At 42.9% G+C, this 25,442-nt stretch overlaps 1 protein-coding gene across 2 annotated transcripts in view; it reads left to right on the top strand.

Annotated features, from left to right (window-relative positions):
• LOC147428194 (HEAT/U-box domain-containing protein) overlaps window positions 1-19,496 on the top strand; it is a 132,997-nt gene extending 113,501 nt beyond the window's left edge. For both annotated transcript variants that reach the window (XM_086497744.1, XM_086497745.1), the window contains 6 exons: window positions 9,058-9,889; window positions 10,321-11,026; window positions 11,154-12,247; window positions 17,445-17,912; window positions 18,532-18,762; window positions 18,908-19,496. In XM_086497744.1, the coding sequence (XP_086353870.1) occupies window positions 9,058-9,889; window positions 10,321-11,026; window positions 11,154-12,247; window positions 17,445-17,912; window positions 18,532-18,762; window positions 18,908-19,135 (3,559 nt within the window). In that variant the 3' untranslated portion in view covers window positions 19,136-19,496. The remainder of the gene's footprint in view (window positions 1-9,057; window positions 9,890-10,320; window positions 11,027-11,153; window positions 12,248-17,444; window positions 17,913-18,531; window positions 18,763-18,907) is intronic.
• The last annotated feature ends 5,946 nt before the right edge of the window (window positions 19,497-25,442 follow it).

The following is a 25,442-nucleotide window of genomic DNA, read 5'->3' as shown; positions in this document are numbered from 1 at the left end:
CGAGAGCAAGAGACAAACTGTCCCAAGCTCTCCGAGCCTCCTCGAAGTCCTCATGCAAGCAAGCTTTGATCTCCGACGTGGCCTCCGAAGCAAGTTCCATTGCTTTTCGATGCTTAAACACACACAGGGAGTCAACATTAAGGAGCAAAACCTTGCCCAAGAAGCAAGCACCTAAAGAAAACACTGCGAATAGTTGTAAATGTTGGCAACTTGAAGCTCTGTACATAGTTCACTTTGTTAGGTACAATATGCCACAACAATCTTGCATCAAAACATCAAACCCTGTCCACGCTTTCGGTACAGATCACACTGAAATTGCGATCTGAACTTCTGTACGTACTGCCTACACCACCTCACACACCCACACGCCTACCCACACACACACGCAGCCCCACGTGCAACAAAGATAGAGATTGTTGACTGCTATGCAGAGCTGACAGAGACTGCCGACCACCCAATACAGCAGATCAGGGCGAGAACTTCGCAGTGGACAGCCATAGGAGCAACGAGGGGAGCTGTTGGCGCAGGCAGCACACTACCGCGAGCGTGCAGAGACAAAGACAATGCAAGAGAGATTCGTTCTCAATCCAACACACACTCACTTGCGCACCTCCCTCTCTCCCCCTCTCTCTCTCTCTCTCTCACACACACACACACATACACACACACACTCACACAGATTGCCCCCCTTCTAGTACTCACTGGATGCACCCTCTCTGACTCCTACATAGTCCGAGATCACGAGGCTCATCCGCCAAGACCTGACTCAGCTAGACACTAGGAGGACATGGATACAGCCAGCATAGGAACTAGGGACGAAGATGACCTGCTATAGAGAGCATCTTCTCCAGCTTACGGAGGATGGTTTTGTGACGAGACCTAGAGACATGGATACCCACTTGTCTCATGGGATACGATGTGCTATTGGCTAGATACACACATCTTTACACCAGCTACGGGTGGAGACTAGGAGATACAGTGGAGTACCTGCAGAGGCAAGGACATGCCCCCTCTATCACATAGAGCCTAAGACAGAGTTGCGCTACACATGCGATTGCTCAGTGTACTATGAGATACGAGGCTGCTTCCACTGCTTGTTCAGATAGGGTTTTGGACCACTCTTTAGAGTCATGGGGTATGAGCACCAGAGATGCCTAGGTTTGTTTTTGCTCGAGTTGTGCAGATACAAAGAGAGCCTGATGAGAGGAGAGGCCAGCCAGTCTCAAAGACAAATCACAGATTTCTTTAGAGCAGACACTAGACATCAGGAGGAGCTACTTCCACGACGAGCCCATACTCGCTCGCACCAGAGGCACGTTGATCGACGGAGCGGCCGAGTTGGGGAGATCCAGACGCCCACGAATGCGGAGGAGTACACAATATCGATGGAGGCTGCATCAGAGGATTCGAATCACTTTGGCCCAATATGCACGACGCCCGGTCAGAATTCTGACCATGGAGGAGATTGATAAGATCCGCTAGCGATCGATGTTGAATCTCCTATGATTTAGCCAACCTAGCTAGCTGCTTATTTCACATCTAGCAACTTAGGATTCCGTAGTATTCTTATTTTTGTTACTCTGACTTTGTATCAGATCCACCACATTGTAACTTTCTGGTCTCATAGGTCCCTTTGTCCTTTTGAAGACGTTAATATAACATTTCTATTTTCTATTTCTATTTCTCTCTCACACACACACACATGCTTTTTTTTATATTATTATAGTAAATTTGTTTTGATTAATTTACCTGTGTGAAACCTCAATGCGAGGAAAACCTACCAAAAAGATCAGATACAAAGGGAACAACATAGAAGTGTTTTGTGATGCGAAAGCGCTAAAAGCAAACATAGAATGGCATCCACTGGCCAACGGCGGAATGGAGAGGAAAATATCCAGCATATGCTGAAGCAGGCTCCAAATATGACGATAATGGAGGCCCAACCCAAAGCGTGCTGCCGCTTGAGAAAAAGTAAGCAAATTCCTAGATGAATCCACCACATCATCCATCGTGCGTATGCCATGATCTGAGAGGAAGTAGGCTTGACGAGGCGATCGATCAACCAGGGTAAAAGAGAACACCCTGCTGCAGTGAATGCTTTCCAAACGCAATGAATTCCCATCTGCTTGCTGCGTGCCATGCCAAGAGAGATGATCCGTAACAACTTTCCAAGCGGAGAGCATGCCAGAGGTGATGAAGCAACTAGGAATATTACTGACCATCTTACGAGACACAATCTCCCAAAGGGAAGTCTGCCAATGATTAAAGGCAGGAGTGGTAACATGCCAACATAGATCAACAACCATAACTGTCCACTACTGAGACTGCAGTGCAAGAGTAGGCAATAACATAGCCTTCCTTGCCAATGCATGGTGACGAAGGTCCAAAATATTCAGCCCTCCAAGACGCTTTGGAGTGCAAAGTTTCTCCATTGCTAACAAATGGAACCGGTGCGCCACAAGTGAGATACAATACTAGACATAAGCAATGAGAGACGGGAGCGAGGCCAATGCAACAACGGCCAGTAAATCTGAACATATGCCATCATGATACTTTGCACAATACGAAGTCGAGCATATAGTGTCCATGTAGACAATTTCCGATAGTGCAATTTGACATCCAATCATTGCACGACCCAATCGATTTGCTGCACGCGTGCACACTTTTTTTTTTTTTTTTGTAAATTGATTTGATTAATTTATTAGTGGGAAACCTCAAAGCGAGGAAAACCCACTGAAAGGGTAATGTACAAGGGGAAGAACACAGAACTACTCAGCTGTATAGAGTAGCTAGAAACATTCATAGGAAAGCCGATGTATCTCTGCGGTGATATCACCAACTTCCAAAGCAAACCGTAACGATTGCCTAAGGGAAAGCTTGAAGAGTGGGAATGGGTCTGCATGAGTACGATGAAACATGTAAGCATTACGCTGACGCCACAGAGCCCAATAAGCCCAATATCTGACCCACATAAAGAAGACCGCAAAATGCTGTAGTGTCGGTGAGAAAATGCCAAATGCCCAGAACCTTTTGTGAAAAACAACCCCAGGAAAGCAGAGCCGCATACAGGCCAATACGGCGAAGGAAGTCTCTAGTAATGCAGCAATCCCACAACAAGTGGCAAATATCCTCTTCTCTGCAGTGGAGCAACGGAAGCAAGAGGAGGGACGAATATGATGCGCCCTAAGAAACAGGAAGCACTCCAAGCAAACAACACCAAAGAAACAGTCGCTCCTTCAAAGGCAAATGGCTTTTCCAAAAGCAGAGAGAAGCTTCCTCCACCAGAGATCATATTTGTGCATGTGCCAAAGGGCATTGCAATGATCAGCAAGCCATGATTGTGGTAGAAGAAGAGCATATATTCGACCCGCGTGCGCACATACACACACACACACGTGCGCATAAAACTACCAGAGGCTGCTGGCTGCCCAACACTGCTAACGAGGGCGACAACAGGAGCAGTGAGGAGACCTCCAGAGACCAGCTGTCCGTGCTTGCAGCTACGAGCATGCAGGCGCTAACTCACGCACAGGGGAGAGAGTTCGCTCCTCACAGTCACACCTCCCCCCCCCCCCCCCCCCCCCCCCCCCACACACACACACACACACACACACACACACACACACTCACACAAGTGCGCGCACGCGCGCACACACACAACTTGTCCTCTAAAGGCACTAAAACCTCCTATGCACTCCAAGGTTAATATAGTTGCCTGCCACTAAACGATTCACTGTCTTTATAAGGTGCATGAACAATAGTTGATTGCTGTTGCTTTCTTAAAAGATTATTAATGAATTGAATTGCTAAACACTGGCTTCAACGTCGTAAACAATAGCTCATGCAACATAGAAACCTCATGGCAAAAAGGGGAAGAGTCATTTTTTCTCGAAAAACTAAAGCGTTAACGCAAGTGTTTTAGACAAAAGTAACCTTTTGTTTGGCCATTAATCCTAAAAAGAAGTTTATTTTGTTAAAAAAGTCATCTTTCAAAAAAATTCAGGCTAGGCAAACAAAAGTAAAAACCTCGTTTTTGAAATGTTTCTGGCGTTTCAAGTTTTTGATGTGCCTGAGGTGAGAAACTGTTGCTTGGTATAACCTCTAGAGGGACTGGATACATTGTACGTGGTCATCCTCCAAAGGTTAAGGTTATGCAGAACTGCTTGAAAATTGTGCGAGTTAAATCTAGGTTTCTGTTCTGTGGCAAGGCACTCTGATCCTCTAGTCCATGGTTCACAGTCTCAACAGTACCACTTACTGTATGGTCATATCATGAGATGGACAGAAGAGTAGGCATTGGAGCTGTTGGCCCCTTGCTGCTGTAGAAAAAGCAGCTCCCCTGCATTTGCTAACAAGCACACCCCTACTTCAAAAAAGGATACGACTTGAAGGGGGTTGAGAGTGCTTCTGCTGAGGTGTGAATTGATGCATGGTACTGGCTACCAGAAATTGATGCCCAACTGTCACAATTGTGGAACGCGACCCAAGAAAAGGAAACCAGCGTGCAGGGGACCGGGGGGGGTGGGTGGGTTGTGATGCTAATTCGTGTTGCTGAGTGTGTCTCTTGCTATGTCTAGCTAATGGAAAATGCTTCTTCTTTGGAGAAGCGAACAGGCAGCTTAGATAGTCTGTTAAGATGGGAGAAGATCATTGTGACTAGGTGTTCGCATCACTGTAACAGAGTTGGACACTCCAAGCCGAGAATCTACCGCGACACCACAAGAATACACTTTAAAACAGTTCAAAGTTCACAATTGATTCGACACTGGCCCGACAGAGTTCCGTGCCTAGAGATATTGGCCCCAAAGGCTGGCGCCCCTTTCGGTATTTCTTTTTGTATTAATCTATTGCAAAAGTACAAGCGAGTGGGAGGCTCTCACTCTCAGACTCAGCGTCCAGATGCTCTGAGAAGTGGGAGGCCTGCCCACTTATTTAAAGGGTTTACAAGGGATGCCAAAAGCAGAGCCCCAAAAGCTTCAAAATCAAAAGCTGTCTCTCTCTCTCTTGAGAGAAATAAAGCAAAAGCTCTCTCTTTCTCTCTCTCTCTCAAATTGCGTAGCCAAAAGCTAGCTGAATTGCGTAGGAAAAAGCAGCCTATCTGCGTAGCCAAAACAGCCCACGCTTCTGCTTTTTGCCCTACTCTGCTGCCACGTCAGCATTCTGTAAATGGCGCTAAATTTCGGACAGGTCCGTACAGTCTTGCCACATCACTGCCTGCATTTTCGGGAGTTCCCATCGGGGAGGGTGTGTGTGTATGAGTGTACCGGCTGCCATGTCACCAATTTGTGACATACCCCCCTCTTGAAAACATTGTAATTGCCCTCGATTACGTCTGCAAAACAGACAGAAGCCATAAACTGTCTTAGCAGACACTGACTGTTAGTACCGACGCACTAGGAACACGCATCCAACACATGTACCAATCGACAATCACATCACACGACATCACAGGACACACTTGACATCACAGGACATCACAGGACAAATCACATTCAACATTCATTCGGATCTCAGACCATGATTTATGGGCAGTGCAATTAGCAACCGCATCTAGATCCACTCAAGAGCTCATAGATGCCCGAATCCCTATTGCAACCATGTCTATCAAGATCATTCAGACCAAAATGCTGCAATCATTTCGTCTATCAGTTCTTGCACTTAAACAAGTCAAGAACAAATCAGTTTCATATTATCCGGAATTCCATTTCATAAAGTCATACAGCAGAATACTGTCAGCTCTTAGTATCCCTGAAGCTCAAAGAGACATTAGTGACTCTAGTATCAAAAATCGAGGCATCTGTTGACAAAGGAGCGGAGTAACTCCCCTCTTGTGCATACACAGTGTACCAGATATCCGACCAAGCTGAATTCGGGGTTCCATTTGGAATAGACTATGCTAAACCAAAAGCTACAAGGTAAAGTTTCACAATCTGAGGAGTATCTGCTAGGTCCTCCTCCTCCATCCACTTCGCACCCAATGCAGGATAGTTCTTGAATTTAACCAAGAACCGCCTTCTCACTTTATCCTTAATCTTTTTGTCCGTATGTGCCAATATTTGTTCTAGAACAAGGATCTCCTCGTTTTCTTCCACTTCGGGTTACTCATCAGGCTCCCCGTCTTCAGGCACATCACCTTTAAAAGGCTTCAGGAGACTCACATGAAAAGCATTGTGAATCCTCCAAGTGTCGGGCAGCTTCAATTGAAAGGAGACATCATTTATGTTTTCGGAGATGTGTAAAGGTCCGTAGTACTGCATACTAAGCTTTGGACAAAGCCTCTCCTTTTCTTTTTTCTTTCTCAGGCGTGCCTTCTCAAAACGTAACAGCACCCAATCATTCTCCTTCAATTTCAAATCGCGACGATGGCGATCTGCTGCCTTTTTCTGCTTTCCTAAGATTTTTGCAAAGCCTCGCTGACCTTGGCAAAAGCCGTGTCCAAGTCGCGCTTGTACTTATCGTCTTCAAAAGTCTTACCTTTTGTGCTTAGGAAGGGTGGAACCTTCGTAGCACCCTCAATAATCTCAAATGGCGCCTTTCCCGTCGAAGAGTGTACCGTGTTGTTGTAGGCAAATTCCACCAAAGGGTAGTACTTTTCCCGTTGAGTCTTCTGATTCGAGATGTAAAACTTCAATAAATCTAGTACCATTGAATTAGAAATCTCAGATTGCCCGTCAGTCTGTGGGTGGAAAGATGATGAGAACTGCAACAGCGTGCCAATGTTCTCCCAAATTGCCTTCCAAAACAAACTTGTGAATCTGGCGTCCCTGTCGGAGACAATCGTCTCGGGCATGCCATGTAATCTGAAGATCTAGGCCACAAACAGTCTCTCTAAGTGATCCGGCTTGACTGTTTTCTTCACTGAAATGAAATGAGCCTGCCATGTCAATAATTGTTCAGATACCATCGTGACCACTCTGTGTTCTCGGGAGATCAAAAATGAAATCCATTGCAATACTTTCCCAAGGGCGGGTGGGTATGGGCAAAGGCTGTAACAGTCCCTGTGCTTTATGCCTGTGAAACTTGACTTGGCATACCAAACAATTGCACACAAACTCGTCCACATCCTTCTTGAGTCTCAGCCAAAAGAAGTATTTCTCTACCCCTTTCAAGGTGGTAGCAATGCTGCGGTGACCCGTAAAAGGTGGACAATGGCTTTTGGTCATAACCTTTTCCCTCAGCGGTCGTGTTACGCACAACATGGTTTTCCTCATCAGGTAGCCATCTCCTATGGAATATCCCGCTACTATCTCCCCATCCCGTATGCGTGTAAAAATGTTTGCAAAATCTGTATCTGTGGCATACTGATCGACCGTATCCTCGAAGCTTCTATGACGTATTGCGGAAATAGCCAGAACCAATGGCTTCCGAGACAAAGCATCTGCCACCAAATTCTTGTGTCCCTGCACATGGACAATCTTGAAGTGAAACTGTGACAAGATGTTTGCCCACCGCATCTGCTTTTCCGATAGCTGCTTCTGCGACAAGAAATAGTGTAAACTCTGATGGTCTGTAAAGACAGTAAAATCCGCTCCGAGTAGGTAATGTCGCCACTGAGTAAGAGCATGGATAACTGCCAAAAGCTCTTTCTCATAAATCTGTGCTGTCAATTCCGGCCTTGAGAACAATTGGCTCTCGTAAGCAGTGACATGGCCTTCTTGCATTCAGACCGCACCCAGACTACGACCACAAGCATCACCATATACTTCAAATGACTTTTGCAAGTCTGGCAAAGTCAAAACTGGTCCCATAGTCAATTCCTACTGCCTTTCAATGTCTGAAAGGTAGTCACCTCTGTGGGTCCCCAGGAGAAAGGGACTCCTTCTTGTGTCAAGATATGCAAAGGGGAAGCAACCTCTGCAAACTTTCTAATGAATCGGCTGTAGTACGAACACAAGCCCAAGAAGCTTCTAACTTCATGGCTTCAAATCGGGCCGACACGGATAGTCTCTATCTTGGCCGGGTCCATCTACACTCCCGCTGCTGAGACAATGTGTCCCAAAAAGTGTATCTCTGGTAGGAAAAATTCACTTTTCTTGGCATTAATCACCAACTTGGAATCTCGTAATGCCTGAAAGACCTGAAGGAGATGTTCTCTATGTTCTGCCTCATCGTTGGAGATAACAATGATGTCGTCAAAGAAAGTGCCAACAAATAGTCTGTACTCTTGAAAAATCCTGTCCATCATCCAATTAAATGTCGCAGGAGCATTGGTTAGGCCAAAAGGCATCACCAAAAACTCAAATAACCCAAAGGTCGTCCGAAAGGCTGTCTTGTAGACATCTCCCGGGACGATTCGCATCTGATGATATCCACTTTTTAAGTCGATCCTGCTGAAGCACGAGGATCCCTGAAGTCGGTCAAGTATATCATCGATTCTAGGAATCGGAAATCTCTTCTTGGTGGTGATTTTGTTGAGAGCTCTATAATCGATGCACATCCTCCAAGATCCGTCTTTCTTCAAAACCAACAACGCTGGAGAGCAGTACGGTGAAGTACTAGGCTGGACAAGACCCTTTTCTAAGAGGTCTTTCAGTTGGTTCATAATTTCTTCGTTCTGGGCTCGGCTCACACGGTAAGGTGGCGGGTTCTGTGGTGTGCTTCTAGGTATCAGATCAATAGTATGATCTTCAGGATGAGCAGGTGGTAACTCGCCTGGCAGGCCCTCTGAGAAGCAATCAGCATGAGTGTGGAGTGAGAGCCTCCCACTCGCTTGTACTTGAGTTGCAGATTAATACAAAAAGAAATACCAAAAGGGGCGCCAGTCTTTGGGGCCGATATCTCTAAGCACGGAACTCCGCCGGGCGAGTGCCGAATCAATTGTGAACTGTGAACTGTGTTGAAGTATATTCTTGTAGTCGTGGTAGAATCTCGACTTGGAGTGTCCAAGTCTGTTACAATCACTGAGACTGTTTCTTTTCAGTTCACCTTTTATAATGCTTTCTTTTATGAAAGTTTCTCTAAACTCCGATTCTGCCTTTGTTTGAATTTAACGCAGTTTTCTGCATTTCTTGTGGATCGCTTTTTTTGGTATTGCTCAGATGTAAACGTTGTCTGCAGGCATGTACTTGGTGGTTTCAAAAACACTGTCCCCGTGCTTGTTGCACCAGAGACGGTGGAAAGCATTTTAAGAGTACTTCTTCACAGGATGCTCTATATTTTGCAGAAGTCGGAAATAGACTGGGCAAGTTTTGCTGCTGCACACGTACTATTGCCTGATGTTGATCCGTCTCTCACAACTGTGGAAGATGAGAAAGCCATCTCTTTGGCATGTGCGTCTGCCCGTTTACTTTGTCAATGTATCTATTCTGTACAGTTGGTTAACGGTTTAGAGGCTACATCCAAGGTGGTTGCCACATTTTTTTGCATTCAGTGGGCCTACAGTTCTGACCACTTTTCATACAAAAGAGAGCAAAAAGGACAGTTTGGTTTTGAAGGTGAAGGTAAAGAAAGCGCTATGGTTGTGTGCACAGATACAGGATCCAGTGATGAAGAAGATGAAAGTCCACATCACCGTCATGAGTTCTTAATGCAAAATAGATTTCTGGCCAAGGATGTCCAGAATATGGTGAAAAATATCCTCCTCCTATTAAGCAGTGGGTTTTCCAGGAATCTTTCTTTCGCAAATAGGGTTCTAGTGCAGAAAATGTTGATACAATGTGTGCGGCATGCAGCCTTTGAGGGTACTACTGATGCTCAAACGATGGCATGTGCATGTGGCAATTGGTTGTCAGCATTAATGGATGATCTTTGCACAAACGCTGAAGATGCACAACTGTTCTTAGATATGCTATTGGAACCTGTGGATGCCTGGCCCTTTTATGCCTCGGAGTCTGCCAGGTCCGAGCATGGTTTAGTACTTGTAGAAGACGGATTGGGGCAGTCATATGAGGTAAAGTTGGAGCTCAACTCATCTAGCATTTATAATATATAGTTTGTAGGAGCTTCAAAAAATTGAAATATACTTTTGGGGCTATTTGTGGTGAGGATGGTTTTAGGCATAAAGAGGTTCACACTTCAGCTGTTTGTCAATAAAATTTTGTTGTAGTTTAGAAAAATATGGGGCATGAAGTGTGTATAAGGCGATTTTCTTGCTGGTTTTTTAAACAAAGTGTAGGATTCCTATTGACCAACATTGTGTAGTTCTCACGAGTCTGTAAGAAGCCATTGGGACATTCCAGCCTGCATTTTTAAGTTAGGGTATTGTCTAGGATATTTTTCTTTTGTCTTATTAAAATCGCTTCTACTCAAGGCACTTTCTATTTGTGTTGTGGCCTGGCAAGGTTGTGATTTCTGAAAAAGAAAGTTTGTGATGGTTTACAGAAAATCAGGCATGCACGTTTTGCAGCTGTAATCGGCAAGATGGCCTCACGTCTTGGATGGGAGAAGCTTGTGGTTTATCAAGGGTCTGAAAGTTCAGGAGGTAGCCAGTCAAGAAGTAATGGAAAAAGCAAAGAGCTCGAAAAACAATGCCGAATCTGGCTGCTCATTGAGATGCTTTGTACTTGGCGGTGGCCAGGGGGGAGTGCCACAGATTCTCTTCTACCATTTCTGGTAGCTTGCCTGGATGCTGAAGAGACAGCTTTGAAAGAAAGCATTGTGGACAGTGTTGTTATATCATTGTTTATGTCAGCATTATCAAGACAAGAGGTTTCAGAGTATAATAACAAATATTGGTTAGGATCAATTGATAACGTGGAGGATAACAAGGATCCTTGCCTACGTGCTCTGTTGTTTCTACTCAGAAAGATCTGTCAGGGGGATAAAAGGGTTGAGTATGCAGAGAAGTTTTTTAAGATGCTAGTCATAGACCAAGGGTCTCTGGAGGACACTGTTGTCCATGGAAAATCAAAGGTGCTTCCCTTTATCTTATCCATCTTGGTGCCTGTTCTACACAAGCAGCAAGAAAGTGATCGGCAACCTTTATCAAACACACAAAACCTGGTAACTTTAAAAGTGGCAGTCTGCAAATGGTTGGACGTTGCTCTCTCTGTTCCAGCACTCAGCTCGTACAGTGAATTTGTTCCAGGTTTATTACTGTCATAGATTTATGATTTTTCCAGTTTGGAATTCTCTGTGTGCTTAATTTGTTGTAAAAGAAAGGTATGCGTTTAATTATACGGTGGTCATTGATGATCTTTTTTTTTTGTTTGTAGACTTGGAGCTTGCTTTGCAGGTTGTTGTTGCGTGTTTTCCTATTCATTCGGCAGGAGGTTCTGTGGCAGTAATGGCAGCTTCATCTGCCAATGTTTCCACTGAGGAGAGGGCATTATTGCTAACCCTTATGCAAAAGGAACTGGCAGACATACCAGGCTTTGTTGCTCATGTTGCAAAGCAGTATGCCTCACAGCGTGAGAGCTCTCTCGAATGGAAGGATTCCAGAGAGTTGCATGAAGAAATTTTGGCAAAGTTGGTGGCTTCCAGCATTGTTTACTGCTGGAAGCTTTTTACAAATCAAGATTGGGCCCTTGTAACACACCATATGGGCAAATGGCTGGAGGCAGCACTTTTTGAAGCAGAGAGCTTCACACAGCTGGTTATAGAATCCAGACAGGTGGAAAAGAAACCAAAATATTCATTGACAATTCCAGATAAGATTGGTACAGAGATACAAAGAATCAGTAGTCAAAGAGGTGATTTAAGCTGGACGGCTGTTGTCATTTTTTCTCTTTTGCAGGCTTTGGAAAGTTCAAATTTTACAGGGTCTTCCACCTCTCTTAAACATCTGGAGTCAATCAACTGGAAAAAAGTAAAGCAGCGTCTTTTTAGCTACATTGTACGCATTTTCTTTGCAAGTGGCATGTCTGAGTCATTGGCATTGGATCATATTGCTGGTGAGGCTTCAGCCAATCTTATTGCCAGCTCTCGTGTGTCAAACTTTGAGTTCTGGGAGAACTTGTCAGAGATTGTTTTGAACAGCTCGTTTGAAGAGAGACTGGATATTTCTCATCACTTGAACACGTGGACAGTAGGAAAGGATCCTGTTCGTTCACTCTATGCTTTATTGTTCTCCTCTCAACCGATTGGCAGATTGCAACATGCAGCTTACAGTTTGTTGACAACTGATCCTTTCCAGACTTCAGCTGTCATTCCGGGGGATATGAAGGATAGCATAGCAGAAGAGTCATTGAATATTGGCTCAACAGAGTCAACGTTATCAACAGCTGTATCTTTAAGATGTGAGCTTGCTGTGGTAGTGGAGACAGCCCGCACGAGGATTCTTGAGAGTGCTCTTGTATCTTCTCTCCGGGTAACTGTATTATCCCCTTTGCTTTGGCTTGTGGCATGACACAATTCTTTTCCCAAAAGTGAATAGATAATTTATTTGTGGGTAAGCTCTAGCCTTGAGTCAGATTGAACTTTGAGCTTGCTTGGGAGCTTGGGAGTAATTTTGAGGACGTGGGATTTGAATTTGAATGTAATCAGCATTTTTAGAAAGAAGTGAAAATTGAGCTATTACCTATTTACCACAGCTTGCAATCACGAGGCAAAAAAAGCAAAAGAACTTTTCAGTACATTAATGAATTCACCCTAAACAATTCAGGATAGGTTGTGCTAGATAGCTGACAAAGGATTTTTCCAACTCCTTGATGAACGAACTGGTCAAGAAAAACAAATTCAGGCCATATTACCTGGTAACACACACAAATCAGGATCGTGCAAGTCCAACGAAAAAGAGAGTGCCTGTGGTCACACGTCTGTTTTTTTGGGGATGGGGGATAATTGCTTGTCTAGCATTGTTGTTGAAACTTGATATAACTGTCCCGTTGATCTTGTGATTACACCAAACCACAAGTTTGATTATGCCCCAATCTTTAGATGTTATTGTGAGTTGCTCTATGGTCATCCTAGTAGCAGCATGCATGCAACATGCATCTCTATTGTGCAACGTTGTGGTAATTATTTATGTAAGCTTTTTTTGAAAAAAAAGAAAACCCAAGAGCAATCGAGGAAGATTCTTCACGAGAGTGGTGAAGAGTAACTGGAAGAGTAGGAGTATATATACGATTGGACGTTGATCCACCCTCACTTAGCACAATGTGTAGGCTGCTTCAAATCTCTGAAAAGTGAAAGAGAAACCGCGTCAAGAAGAGGAGGATTTCAATAGCAGATAATCATAAAGTAGATAATCATAATGAGAATCTGTGAAAGAGAAGTAAATAAGATGGCTGTAGAAAGAGAAGATCTGGAGGAAGAAAGGAGAGGAACTCTCAGATTTTGTCCACACTGGAGAGCAATACGGTGAAGTACTAGGCTGGACAAGACCCTTTTCCAAGAGGTCTTTCACTGAGTTCATAATCTTTTCATTCTGTACTCGGCTCACACGATAAGGTGGCCGATTCGGTGGCGTGCTTCCAGATATCAGATCAATGGTATGATCTTCAGGCCCTCTCAAAAGCAATCGGCATGAACGTGGAGAAAAAAATCTTGGCGTTCTTTTCTTCAGGTCAAAACATATTCAACCTTTATCCATCGTTCAGTTCTCCCAAAAGAATGAGTAAGAAAACTGAAGTTCATCAAGTACAATCTCTAAGCCCTTCATTTATCAAAGTCGCTTTCTCGGCCCGGTAGTCAACCACGGCGTAGTTCTTGTGGTACCAAGGGATCCCGAGTAGAACGTCACTCGCGTGCCCTGAACACCCCTGTCATTGCAAACAAAGTTTGCCAATGCTCGGTGTAATGGCAACATCCCATCCGGGTGCCAATCGAACTACCTCCGCCTGTGGCGTCAGTCTGTCGGGCGTAGTTCCAAATCGAGCCGCCAATTCCAAGTGAAAAGAAGTTGGCCTTGGCTCCTTCAAAAGAGCTTCCTGATCCTTCACTTTGCTCCGAAAGCGGCAAAGTTTGTACTTTCATTCATTAGATTCGGTGCAGGTCCCACGCCATGTGGTACCAGTTCTGCTTTTCTATCTTCCTTTCCTGCCACATTCCTCAGCTGCTCTCAAACTCTCAGATTTGTCGTCGTCTTTATCATTCTGTTCTTTCTGTGCCTTATCAGGGCACTTCGCGGAAATATGTCCATGTTCCCCGCATCCAAAGCACTTCCCCTCTCTGATGAAGCGAGCTCTCTCCTCAGGAGTAAGCTTGGGTCGTGCATCCTTTTTTTTTCTCTGGGTTGCTCTTTTTCATTCTACTTTCATTCCTAGAAGTCTGTTCGGCTCGTTGTGTCATGGCCTCATCTGTGGGGTAGGTCAGACTGCCAGAGTGAATGGCAAAGCCCCGCTTCTCATGACTCATCAACTCCTGAATAGAAGCTGACTTCTGTTCCAAGCAGTGATCTCGGATCTCTGTAGGTAGACCTAAGGTAAACCGCTCAATCTGTTCTCTGAACGAGATCTTCTTGAATGAAGAGGCGGGTAGAAAAGAGTTCCAGAATCTTTCACAATAAGCATTGATTGTATCTTTCTTGGTCATCCGAAGATGGTTCCAAGCAGCTCGTACATCTCGTTCATATTCTTGCGTCAACCAAGAAGAAATAAAAAGCTTCTTAAATTTCAGCCATTTAACTGGCGCAGTCTTGTTTAAAAGAAGCGTGGACCACCAAGTACGAGCATTCCCCTTAGAGTAAGAGGCAGCTCTCCGAATCTTGGAGTGCTCTGAATAGCGTCCTCCCGCGAAAGCGATGTCAAACTGCTGAAAAAAGACACAGCCTTCGAAGCATCCGAGTATCCTGAAAAAGTATCAAACTTGATTGAGTGGCCACCTTCCTGAAACTCTCGGACTTTCTTGCTTTTATCTTCGAGAAAGTCATATTGGTTGGCTTTGTAAAAATTCTTCTTATTCGCATAAAACTTTCCGTCATCGGAATCTGAGCTGTCTGTAGACGAGTCCTCAGTAGAACTGTCAGTCTCTGGGCGAGATGTAGCCTTCTTTGCCTTTTTCTTGCCCTTTCCGAAGCTTTGTGTCTTGCTTCGCTTTTTGCTTTTTCTGTCTTCTTCGCTCTAATCCGAGGAGCTAGAAGAACTGTCAGAAGAAGAAGAAGAAGAACTGGGTACTCCTTCAAATCGAACACGCTTCTTCTGTTTCTTTGCCTTGTCAAATGTCAACCGACTACCCAAATATCCCGGGAAGTCAGTGCCTTTCTTCTGCTTTTTGCCGTGCTTTCTGTCTTTCTTTTGCACGTCGAAAAGCTGAGCAATCCGTGCATCAACCACGTTCTCCAGTTCCTTCTCCGTATATTTCTTGGAGGCAGAAGGTTTTTTGAGAGTGGGTTTCGGGAGTGGTGTTGTGGTTCTCTGCCACTCCATCTGTACCTCTTCCAAAAGAGGTCTGGTTCATATATTTTGCCATCTTCGGATCCTTGGCAAAATTGAGCATCATCTTTGTTGCATCGCCAATCAATCGACGACGCTCCATCTCTCTTTGCTCCGCCTGAGTAGGTTGAGGTGGGCCATACTCTCTGTCTGAATCTTCGTTGTGATCCCAGCCCGCATCTCCAGATGCAGAGGGAGTCGACTGATCATTGCCTGAAGCCATAGGTGCCACGGAAAAAAAATTTCGGGGATCGGATTTCCCGTAGAAGAGAAATCGGCCGTGCTCTGATACCACTGTAACAAACTTGGACACTCCAAGTCAAGAATCAACCGCGACAGCACCAAATAACCACTTCAAAACAATTCACAGATCACAATAGATTTGCACTGGCCCAGCGGAGTTCCGTGCCTAGAGATATTGGCCCCAAAGACTGGCGCCCCTTTCGGTATTTCTTTTTATATTAATCAGATCAAAGTACAAGAGAGTGGCTAGGGTTTCACTCTCAGACTCTGCGTCTGGATGCTCTGAGAAGTGAGGCCCTCACCACTAATTTAAAGGTTACAAGGGATGCCCAAAAGCAGAGCCCCAAAAGCTTTTAAAATCAAAAGCATCAGTTCTCTCTCTCTTAGAGAGTCTTTTCTCTTTTTTTTAAAAAAAAAAGCAAAAGCAAAATTCGCGTCGCTCATCATTTTCCAAAATTTTTTTTTTAATAATAATAATAAAAATTAATAATCCGCCTCCGCGATTTCCGGAATTTAGGGTTTCTGGAAAAAATTAGGGTTTGCAGGAATTTTAGGGTTTCTGGCAGAAATTAGGGTTTTTGTTGTCCGCCATGTCATCACTTTGTGACAGAGAGAGAGAGAGAGAGAGAGAGAGAGAGAGAGAGAGAGAGAGAGAGAGAGAGAGAGAGAGAGAGAGAGAGAGAGAGAAATGAAATGCTATATTAACATCTTCTAAAGGCCAAAATGACCTATGAGACCAAACTGATACAATCTTGGTGGATCTAATACAAGGTCTTATAAAAATAAAGAAACGAACTAAATAGAAACATACTAGAGCTGTAAAAGGTTGGTATCAAGCATATACAAAAGGTAGGTGTGTATCTCAGAGAACAGATACAAAATGGTGGATATATGTCTGTCAGAATCCGGAGATGGATGGCATCGCTCGGTGCATGATTGTGTCGATGTTCTCCATGGGGCGAGTTTGCACAAGGCGTCTCCTATGTCTCGCCAATATAGATGTGATCCTCTATTGCAACCTCCTCCGACGATGGGAGCATTCTCTCATCCTAGGCCTCCTTGATCTCCCCTGCTTTGTTGCTCAATCACTCCGTAACGTCGTCAAAAGGAAAAATGACGTATGAGATGAAAAGGTGACATCCATGTGTGACTCTAGTACAATGTCTTAGGAACATCAAAATAAAAATAAATGAGGATACCTAGAGTAGGGTAGGTATGCAAGCCTACCCCATAGCCTCATCATCATCATCATCAACATCACTTAATACACCACCTCAAAACCTATGGGGAGGGCTACAATCACATGAGGGCTAACGAGGTGTGTAATGAAGAAAGTACACAATGGTGGTCATCCCATGAACTCTCTCATGGGTCTCTGCAAATGTCCTCCATAGTCAGCTCTTTTGAGGGGAGTGCTCGATGTCGCTCAACAATGCTCCGTAGCCTCTGCCGATGTAGACCTTGTGTACTGGATAAGTTTTTTTTTCTTGTGTGTAGAGATGACATGTTAAATCTCATGAGATGTTGTGGTACAATGTTTTTTGTGAATGATTGCTAAGTTATATTTAGTCTTTAGTGATACAATTGTTAGTCGGGATGTATTTCTACAGTTCAAGTGTATCCGCTTCTCTCAAAGATACTAATTTTCCATTTTGTATATACATATGCATAATGCTACATGCACTCATACACACTCATATGTACATATACATAAGTGTGTGTGTTACACTCTCTTCCATGATTGCACATTCATTACTTTTATCATAAACCATCAGTTTTCTATATTTTGCAGTAAACATATAAGAAACAAGTAATTGCACAACTAGCCTTTTAAAATAAGGATTGGGTTCATTCAATTATAAGAACGTAAGCAAAATCAATGAAGAGAAAAAAATTGTTTTCTTTTGAAACGTGTGCATTGGTCTTATAGATATGTGTGGATCATTACAGGTTAAGTACTTTTTAGCTTGGGCAATCATTCTATCGCACCTTCGGTCAATACCAGTGTCGTCAACGGTTGGTGAAAAGCTAGTGCAATATATACAGGACTCTGCTTTGTCTTCCACCCTTCTTGATAGCATTTTCCAACACATCCCACTAAGTTCAGAACCTGGGTTCTCGTCTAAAAGGAAAACCTCAACAAGTTTATGGCAGGCTGAGATAGAGAGGGTAGGAGACGCAGCAAGACGTGCATGTACACTAAGATCAGTTTCTGCTACAATTGAGGGGTTATGGCCAATAGAGGAGGACACCGTATCATCTTTGGCTGCTGGTCTATACGGATTGTTATTACAAGTGCTGCCGGCTTGTGTACGAGTATGGTTTACAGGCTTACGAGACCGATCTGCTGCTATTTCTGTGGAGTCTTTTACAACCAAGTTCTGCAGCCCCCTATTACTGGCTGATGAATTTGCTCAGGTATAATATTTCAATCAATTGAAAATGCTATGATACCTTCTACTGCATGTGGTGATCTCTAGAGGTTAACCAAGTTTTGCAGTTGTAAAGTCATTATTGCTGCCATCTGTAAGGTTCCACTTAATTTCACTCATAGCAGAGCAATTTACATTTCATCAAGTAAAAATTGAGGTGTCTATAAGATGGTTATAAGCAATCACTACCTATTCTTTGTCATTTCCAATATCCGTGGTTGGATAGGACTGGGAGGGAATGCCAGCCTATTCTCTCAGCAAGCCATTGTGTCTGCATAAGGATTCAGGAAGTCTATCATATGGAGGGACCTTAATGATTCTCTAGATAGCCCCGACCTTAGGACCTTATAGGACCAAGTTGGTCAAGTCACCGGCATTGCTGAGGAGATTTATCTTGTCTGTACTATGTTGGCTAGCTCAAAGAGCAACATCATTATCACTTGAACAACACCTACTTCTGTTGACTAGCTAGAATACAGGTGGTGCTAAAATTTGAGGTATTGTAACAGTGCACCGGGAAGAGAAGAATTATTATTGTAGAAGTTGCTGCTATTTGCAAGAATATGTTCTCTGACAAATTATCACTGGATTGTGAGCTTTTGCAGGTGCATAACTCTACTGTTGCAGATGACAGCTTGTCGATTAAAGCAAATCAAGGTCTTGGTGAAGTGATAGTCGTTTATAAGAAAGAGGAAGCTGGTATGGACATGATAATCAAAATGCCAAAATGCTACCCACTTAGAGCAGTTGACATAGAATGTACAAAACGCTTAGGTATCAGTGAAACAAGACTGCGAAAGTGGACACTTTCGATGGCAGCTTTTTTACGAAATCAGGTATTTGACTAATTTCTTGAGTCTTTTTTTCTAGTGCATCGTAACATGTGACTTAGCATAGCTTTGCAGTGTTTTTTGCAATATTTGAAGAGTTTTTATGTTTAGAGAGAGAGCTATATTGACATTGTTTTGTTTGTTTTGTTAGAATGGTGCAGTGGCAGAAGCAATTCAAATTTGGAGGCAAAATGTGGATCGTGAGTTTGAAGGCGTAGAAGAGTGCCCGATTTGTTATAGCATTATCCACACAACAAATCATAGTCTCCCCAGGCTAGCATGCAAAACATGTAAACACAAATTTCATGCACCTTGCTTGTATAAGTGGTTCTCGACATCACATAAATCCACCTGCCCGCTCTGCCAAACTCCATTTTAAGCTCTGGATTGCTTCTTCAAGAGTTCTGGATGTTCCTATTTAAGAGTGGAAGTCCAAGGGTTTTGGCTTTTGCAAGGGCATACACAAAATATAGTGGGCGTCAAGCATTGTTTACCATAGAAGACGGATGACATGATTTGTAATAGAGTGAAAGAATGTATGTATTTATCATCAAAGTGTATGATAGTTGTTTCAGCCAGACTAAGCCCATGCTTGTACAAATGCGGTAGTCGACGATTCGTACATTGTGCGCCAATTTTTGGTCTAGATCAGCCCAAATTGGGACCAGTGAGGGTTGGGTCTTACCTGCCGCAATGATTTTTATGCAACATGATGAGTCTCTAAATCAAGCCCTTAACCTCTTGGTGTAATGTGACCAATCTTACCCTCTCTCTCAAAATGGGGTAAGGGCAAAATGCCAGTTACAAATTACAGCTGAAGCCAAATAACAAGAAAGGCGAAACATGTGGAACAAAAGAGGGGGAGGGGGTGGGTTTACACATGGCGGCAGCAGCCTTGATAGAGGAGAGGCAATGTAGAGGAAGGCATGGCGACAGCCTTGTCATGTGCAAAGGGGAAGAGAGCACCATGGATGGACATCCTATGCAGCCAACTCTCTCTCTCTTTCTGCATGTGTGCATGTGTGTGTGTAGGTTTGCATTGCTGATAAAGAGCTTAGGTGATAGGTAAATTCTTTCACAATTAGCAAAAGTGTTTAATAGATTCAAATAAATCAATGAAATGATGATAAAGAATTTTGTAGGCTAAATTATATACATGTGAACTGTTTGTATTAGTGCAAACAAAAGATTTATCATCATGAAGTGCCTTAATAAGTTGGGACTTTACACTTAATGATGGTATGAAGTTCTAATGTTATGAGGTCTCATTCCTTCAAGGGGAAGCAAAATTATATTGCTTCTTAGAGAACAGATAAGGGGGTCGTAGCAATGGTGAACACCACTATTTTGTTGCATAAAATGCAGCCAATGTGGTTCTTAGCAATGGTGAATGTACAGTTCCTCTTGGGCATTTTATTAGTAAGCATGCATTGCAATTGATCCACAAAAGCTAGAGGATATTCTTGCATATCCAACGCCCGGTTTCTTGGAGGTGCAAAGCATTATAACCGTTTCATCAAGGATATGACATTATTTTAGCACTCTTATGGGACTTCTTGGTGTTGCGAAGCATTATAATTGTTTCATTAAGGATATGACGTAGTATTTTACCTCTTAGGTTCAGCAAAACTTTATTTAGGGTTACTGCTTTTTCCTCCTTAGTATTGGTGTAACCATTCTATGAATGAGGCTTACCTACAAGGATTGAGGCCTTTGTCCCTAGGATCCTCATCGTCCCACATTATCCAAAACTGAGCTTTGAATATGCCTACATATTCAATGAAAACCATTAGTAGGTAGCTACAAGGAATATATGGAGTGTACATTAATATCCATGAAGAGATATTCAAGAAATGATAAAAAAAATTAGGGTGTGTGCACAAGTATGAATGCATTCTTAGCTTAATATTTGCAAGCGAGCTCACAAGCATGAAAAGAGACATGAAATTATCGTATATGAGTATGTAAAAGTAAGCAAGGAGTCAATTTCAATAAGTAAAGTTTTTCCATATATTTACAATACAGTCAGTAATTTTGAACTTTCTATTTAATTAAATTCACATCAGAAGGGCACTATCCCTTCTGATCCAAATGTTCTACCAAAGTCACTTTTACACAGGGTTTAATTCAGATCCATCAAGGTAACAATATGTTCTTTAAAAAATAATTTGTTATAAATTGTAAAGAGTGTGGCCTAAAAGGAACCACATAATGTACTTTTTGTAAAAAAAACTCACTTTGGTTTTTTAAAGTATGATATAGGTCAGAACGACTCATTCCTAAATATGGTAGTCCATAAGTTGCACTATAGGTAAGACAGTAAAGGTTTAAAAAAAATATTTTTCTATATGCAAGAACACCAAGTAGGATTTTTAAGTGGTGTATGCTTTATCTACAATTACTATGTTGGTGCATATACCAATCATGTGATGAGAGGTAGTATAAGACGAATTTTTTTGCCTATATAAGTTTTGAGAAAGTAGTATGAGTGCTGTAGGAAATACAACAACCAATAAAGCAAAGCTTTCTCTTCTTTTTAAAAAAAAAACCATGAGTACATTTCGACGACTCCACAGGAGTACCTAATTGACTTTAAGAGAGTTTTTTAAAAAAAACACACAAACCAAAGTCTAGCATAGGTAATGGTATGTTAAAAAGCTCAAATATCCCTAGCCAAATTTTAACCATATCATCGCAGGCCAGCAGTGTCAAGTTCGAGATAAAACCCTTCATGAGAACACATCAACTGGTCTTAAAAACTTTATTTAAGTCAAAAAGCAGTGCTTGCTGAAAGACCAAGGGAAACTTTATTTAAGTCAAAAAGCACTGCTTGCTGAAAGACCAAGGGGAAGGAGCTACATTTTCTCAATCAATCCACCCCAACATACACATATTTTTCCAAAAAAATTGTTCATTTGTGAACGGCAGTACAATAAAAGGTATTTTTTGTCAAAGAAAAGCAATAGATAGAAGTATTTGCTTTAAAAAGAAGACATCATTTTTATGTAGTGAGTGCGGTACCAACTTGTGATGAAGATTGTTCAACCAGTTCCATAGTGCTCAAGCAATCAAGCGACAATGCAACAACTAGTTTCCACCATTCCTGCTCTCTCTCTCTCTTTCGAGAACACACACACACCCTAGTATGCAAAGGTTAAGTGAGGGGAAAAGCATCCCTCACATGTGGATGAAAGCATGAAATGGTGGTCAGTTTCAAGGGCTTTTCTAGGTGGTTTTCGAAGTAGTTCTCTAAGTTTTATTTGTTCCCTTCAAATAATTTATCGGGACCGTGGAAAATTGCAAGAAATGGAAAATGTCGCCACTTCAAGAATGCTATCATTTTTTGAACATCGTTTACGGCTAGAGAGTGACTGTGACTTCTATTGCATGCTAGTCTACACAACAAGAAGCTACCCACACGCTACTCCATCTTCATGCACCTTGCGTGAACAAAGTGAGGAAGAATTGCGGACGCCTGTCCTCTCTGTGCGACCTCAATCTTCACCGGGTACTGTAATTCCCCCCCCCCCCCCCTCTCTCTCTCTCTCTCTCTCTCTCTCTCTCTCTCTTCTGTTGTAGTTGAGCAATGTGTTTGTTTGAAGACATTGTGAATCATGGATTGTGTTTTTTTGTTTGTATAGTGATATGAAGACTCCACTGCGAAAGTGCACCATGGCAGCAACGGATGGTGGTTCAACTAGCATGCTTTCATCCAGTAGCAAGCCTAGGAGCTCCACAACATTGGGCATAACGTCTGAAACTATCGGTGACAAAAGCATTGGTACATATCAACTCTGTCTCTTCAATTGTAGAAATATTCTTTTCAATGTTTGTTTACTTTGTCAAATGTGGTTTGCAGCAAGATCTTCTTGGAGGATTCAATACCCCAAGCAACCTTGAATCTGCTACACGAGTGGAGTTGCATGAGGAGTATGGCTTAAGCTTGGAGGGCAAGCTCTATCAGCACCTCGGTGAGGCTGATGTCACAAATCAGGACTGGTTGTCAGTCTTCATGAAGAAAAGGGAGAAGGGCTCTAAAATCTTTCTACATATGATGCGACCTAAGTTTGTACACGAATGTAGGTTACTGTTTCACAAACTCTACCAAAGCATGCCAGCCAACAAAGAGATCACACACAAGTTTGCAACGTTGTTTGTGTACGAGCGATGCCCAGCTGCTCGGCAAGATCCTGCTGGTCAAAAGGTTGCATCGGCTGCTTTTGGTGAATAGGTTTTGGACCATTGCAAGAAGCTTTCGGGTGGCATTGACAAGAAAGTAAAGATTTGGCTGGAGAATAATGAGGGGACATCACTTCAGCCCCTTCATCTTGACAATGTCGGGGCAAGTCAAAAAAATGGGAAAAATGCTCTCTTATCTAGCAGCACTTCTCTAGTTAGTGCCTCCTTTATAAGCCAGCAAGTAAAAGCACAGGTGGAGCAGATTCTAGATGCAAAAAGGGATGCATTAAAGGTTTTGAACACAACATTTGATAATGTGAGAGTAGAGCTACAAGACAAAAACCAAAATATGTGGAAGATACAAGGGACATCTTCAGCCACGACAGTGCTTCAGGGGCAATTTCAGGAGCTCCAGGTATTGCGGTCCAGCATGAAGGGAGCTGTCGATACCGACGCTGATTTTTTGGTGATTGAAGGCAAGATGGATGCTCTAACTAGTGCACTTGAACCTCTTGGGGCCGATGCAAGCAGCTCGAACAAAAGAGATGAGGTGGATCGTCTCCAGGTATGTGTCGACCAAGTCAAGGCAGGATTTTTGTTTATGTGGTAATGCCCTAGGTACTTGACATAGTACTCTCTTCTATTTAGGTGGTTGTTTTTGTCATGCCAGTTATTTTTGTTTATGTGGTAATGCCCTAGGTACTTGACATGGTACTCTCTTCTATTTAGGTGGTTATTTTTGTCATGCCAATTATTTCTTTTATGGTGCTAAGTGCCCAACCTACGTGACATGGTAGTTTTTTCTATTTTGGGGTTCTATCATGGTAATAGTGCCCAAGGTACTTGGCGTGGTAGTTTCTTTTAACATGGCTTTCTTTTTTTTACAGTGACATTGACCAAGTACTTTTCCATGGTGGTTTTTTTTGCTATGGGTATTTGTTTTTTCATGGAAGTTTGTCTATTATTGTGGTACTTGTCATGGTAGTTTTTTCTACCATGATAGGTGCACGGGTCATGGCTGTTTTCTAGGTATAATATAATGGTCAAAATACATGTCATGGTACTTCTTTTGATCATGGTGGTGTTTTTTTCATGGCAATATTTCCTGCTATGGTACTTTTCTATTGCTATGGTTGTAGTGCCCAAGGTACTTTTCTACTATCCATGGTATGTGTCATTACCTTAGAGGTTTTTTGGAAAGCCATCTGTGTTATGGTGGCAATGCCCAAGGTACTTTTTCATGGTTTTTTATGCTATGGTTGATTGTTTCTTGAAGGAAGCTTGTTTGCTATGGTGGTTGTGCCCAAGGTACTTGTAAAGGTAGTTTTTTTTTACCAAGGTGGTTGTACGGTCATTGTTGACTAGTGTGTAGTGTCCAAGGTACCTGTCATTGTACTTTGTTTTTGGTCATGGTGGTTTTTTTTATCATGACAGTCTTTCCTGTTATGGTAATAGCTTTTGCCTTGATGTTTTTAATGGAATGGCAGTTTTCTATTATGGTGGTAGTGTCCAAGGTACTTTTCTACCTGCCATGGTATTTTTCATTGCCTTGGTGGTTTTTTGGAGTGTCCAAAGTACTTTTTTGGGTAGTTTTTTCTACTTGTCATGGTACTTTGGGTTGTAATGGTGCTTCTCATATCTAATCCCTGTGGGCCTTTTGTTCTTCATTTGTCATGTAGAAAGAAGTGATTGACTTGGAAGCATCAGCGAGTAAGTGTGTGCAACGGATCAACTTTTGTGAGAGCATGTTGGAGTAGGTGAAGGCTGGTGACACAATGTTACTGCCTCCAACACCTGGCCAGCACTTGAGCCACTTGCAGGTTACAGTCTCTGTTCTAGGACTATGTGCCGCATGTGGTCTTGCATTTATGGCTTCCCATGTGGTTTGTGTATACACGCTAGCATGTGGTCATGCATACCATGCTCTGTGTTTTGTTGCCTGGCTTGGATCAGAGATGGTATGTGCGGACGCCTCTTGCAAGAGTAGTATTCAAGATTCACTTAAATCAATGCTCCTGCATACAAGTTGGTGGCCGTTGCTCCCAATCTCAAATAAATCCAAGAACTGTTCAGGTTGCCTTCAAGTATCCGCTAATTGCACAAGCTTGAACTTCACTGATGTGCTTGCAGGTTCTGGCCATATTCCTTGTGTGGCGCCGATACAAGATGACGTGCCAAAGGTTGTGCTACAAGCCACTCTTGAAGCCCATAGTGTGGACTCCAGTGAGGGCACTCCAACTATGAAGGTAGACCCCCCTGTAAGCACAGTAGCAATTGAGCCACAACCAAGCGAAAGCAGTCCAAAGAGAGATGCAACAGTTGACGATGCGGAGGCAATAGCGCAAGAGGGAGTGGATGCAGAGCAGTGCATGATAGCTGGTGGTGAGAATCCAGATTCTTGCATCTTTCTGAATGACATGGTGAAGGTGTCAAAGAAGCACAAGAAAAACGATGATAAGTGGTAATGGTATTGGACTTGTCAACTTCTATGCAATGTTTGCATGGGG

The sequence above is a fragment of the Adiantum capillus-veneris genome, chromosome 23 (genome assembly GCF_014529385.1).
Source record: "Adiantum capillus-veneris isolate H3 chromosome 23, ASM1452938v2, whole genome shotgun sequence".
Lineage (NCBI taxonomy): Eukaryota > Viridiplantae > Streptophyta > Polypodiopsida > Polypodiales > Pteridaceae > Adiantum > Adiantum capillus-veneris.
The sequence above is the reverse complement of the archived record's forward strand: the minus strand, read 5'-3'. Positions and strand labels throughout refer to the sequence as shown.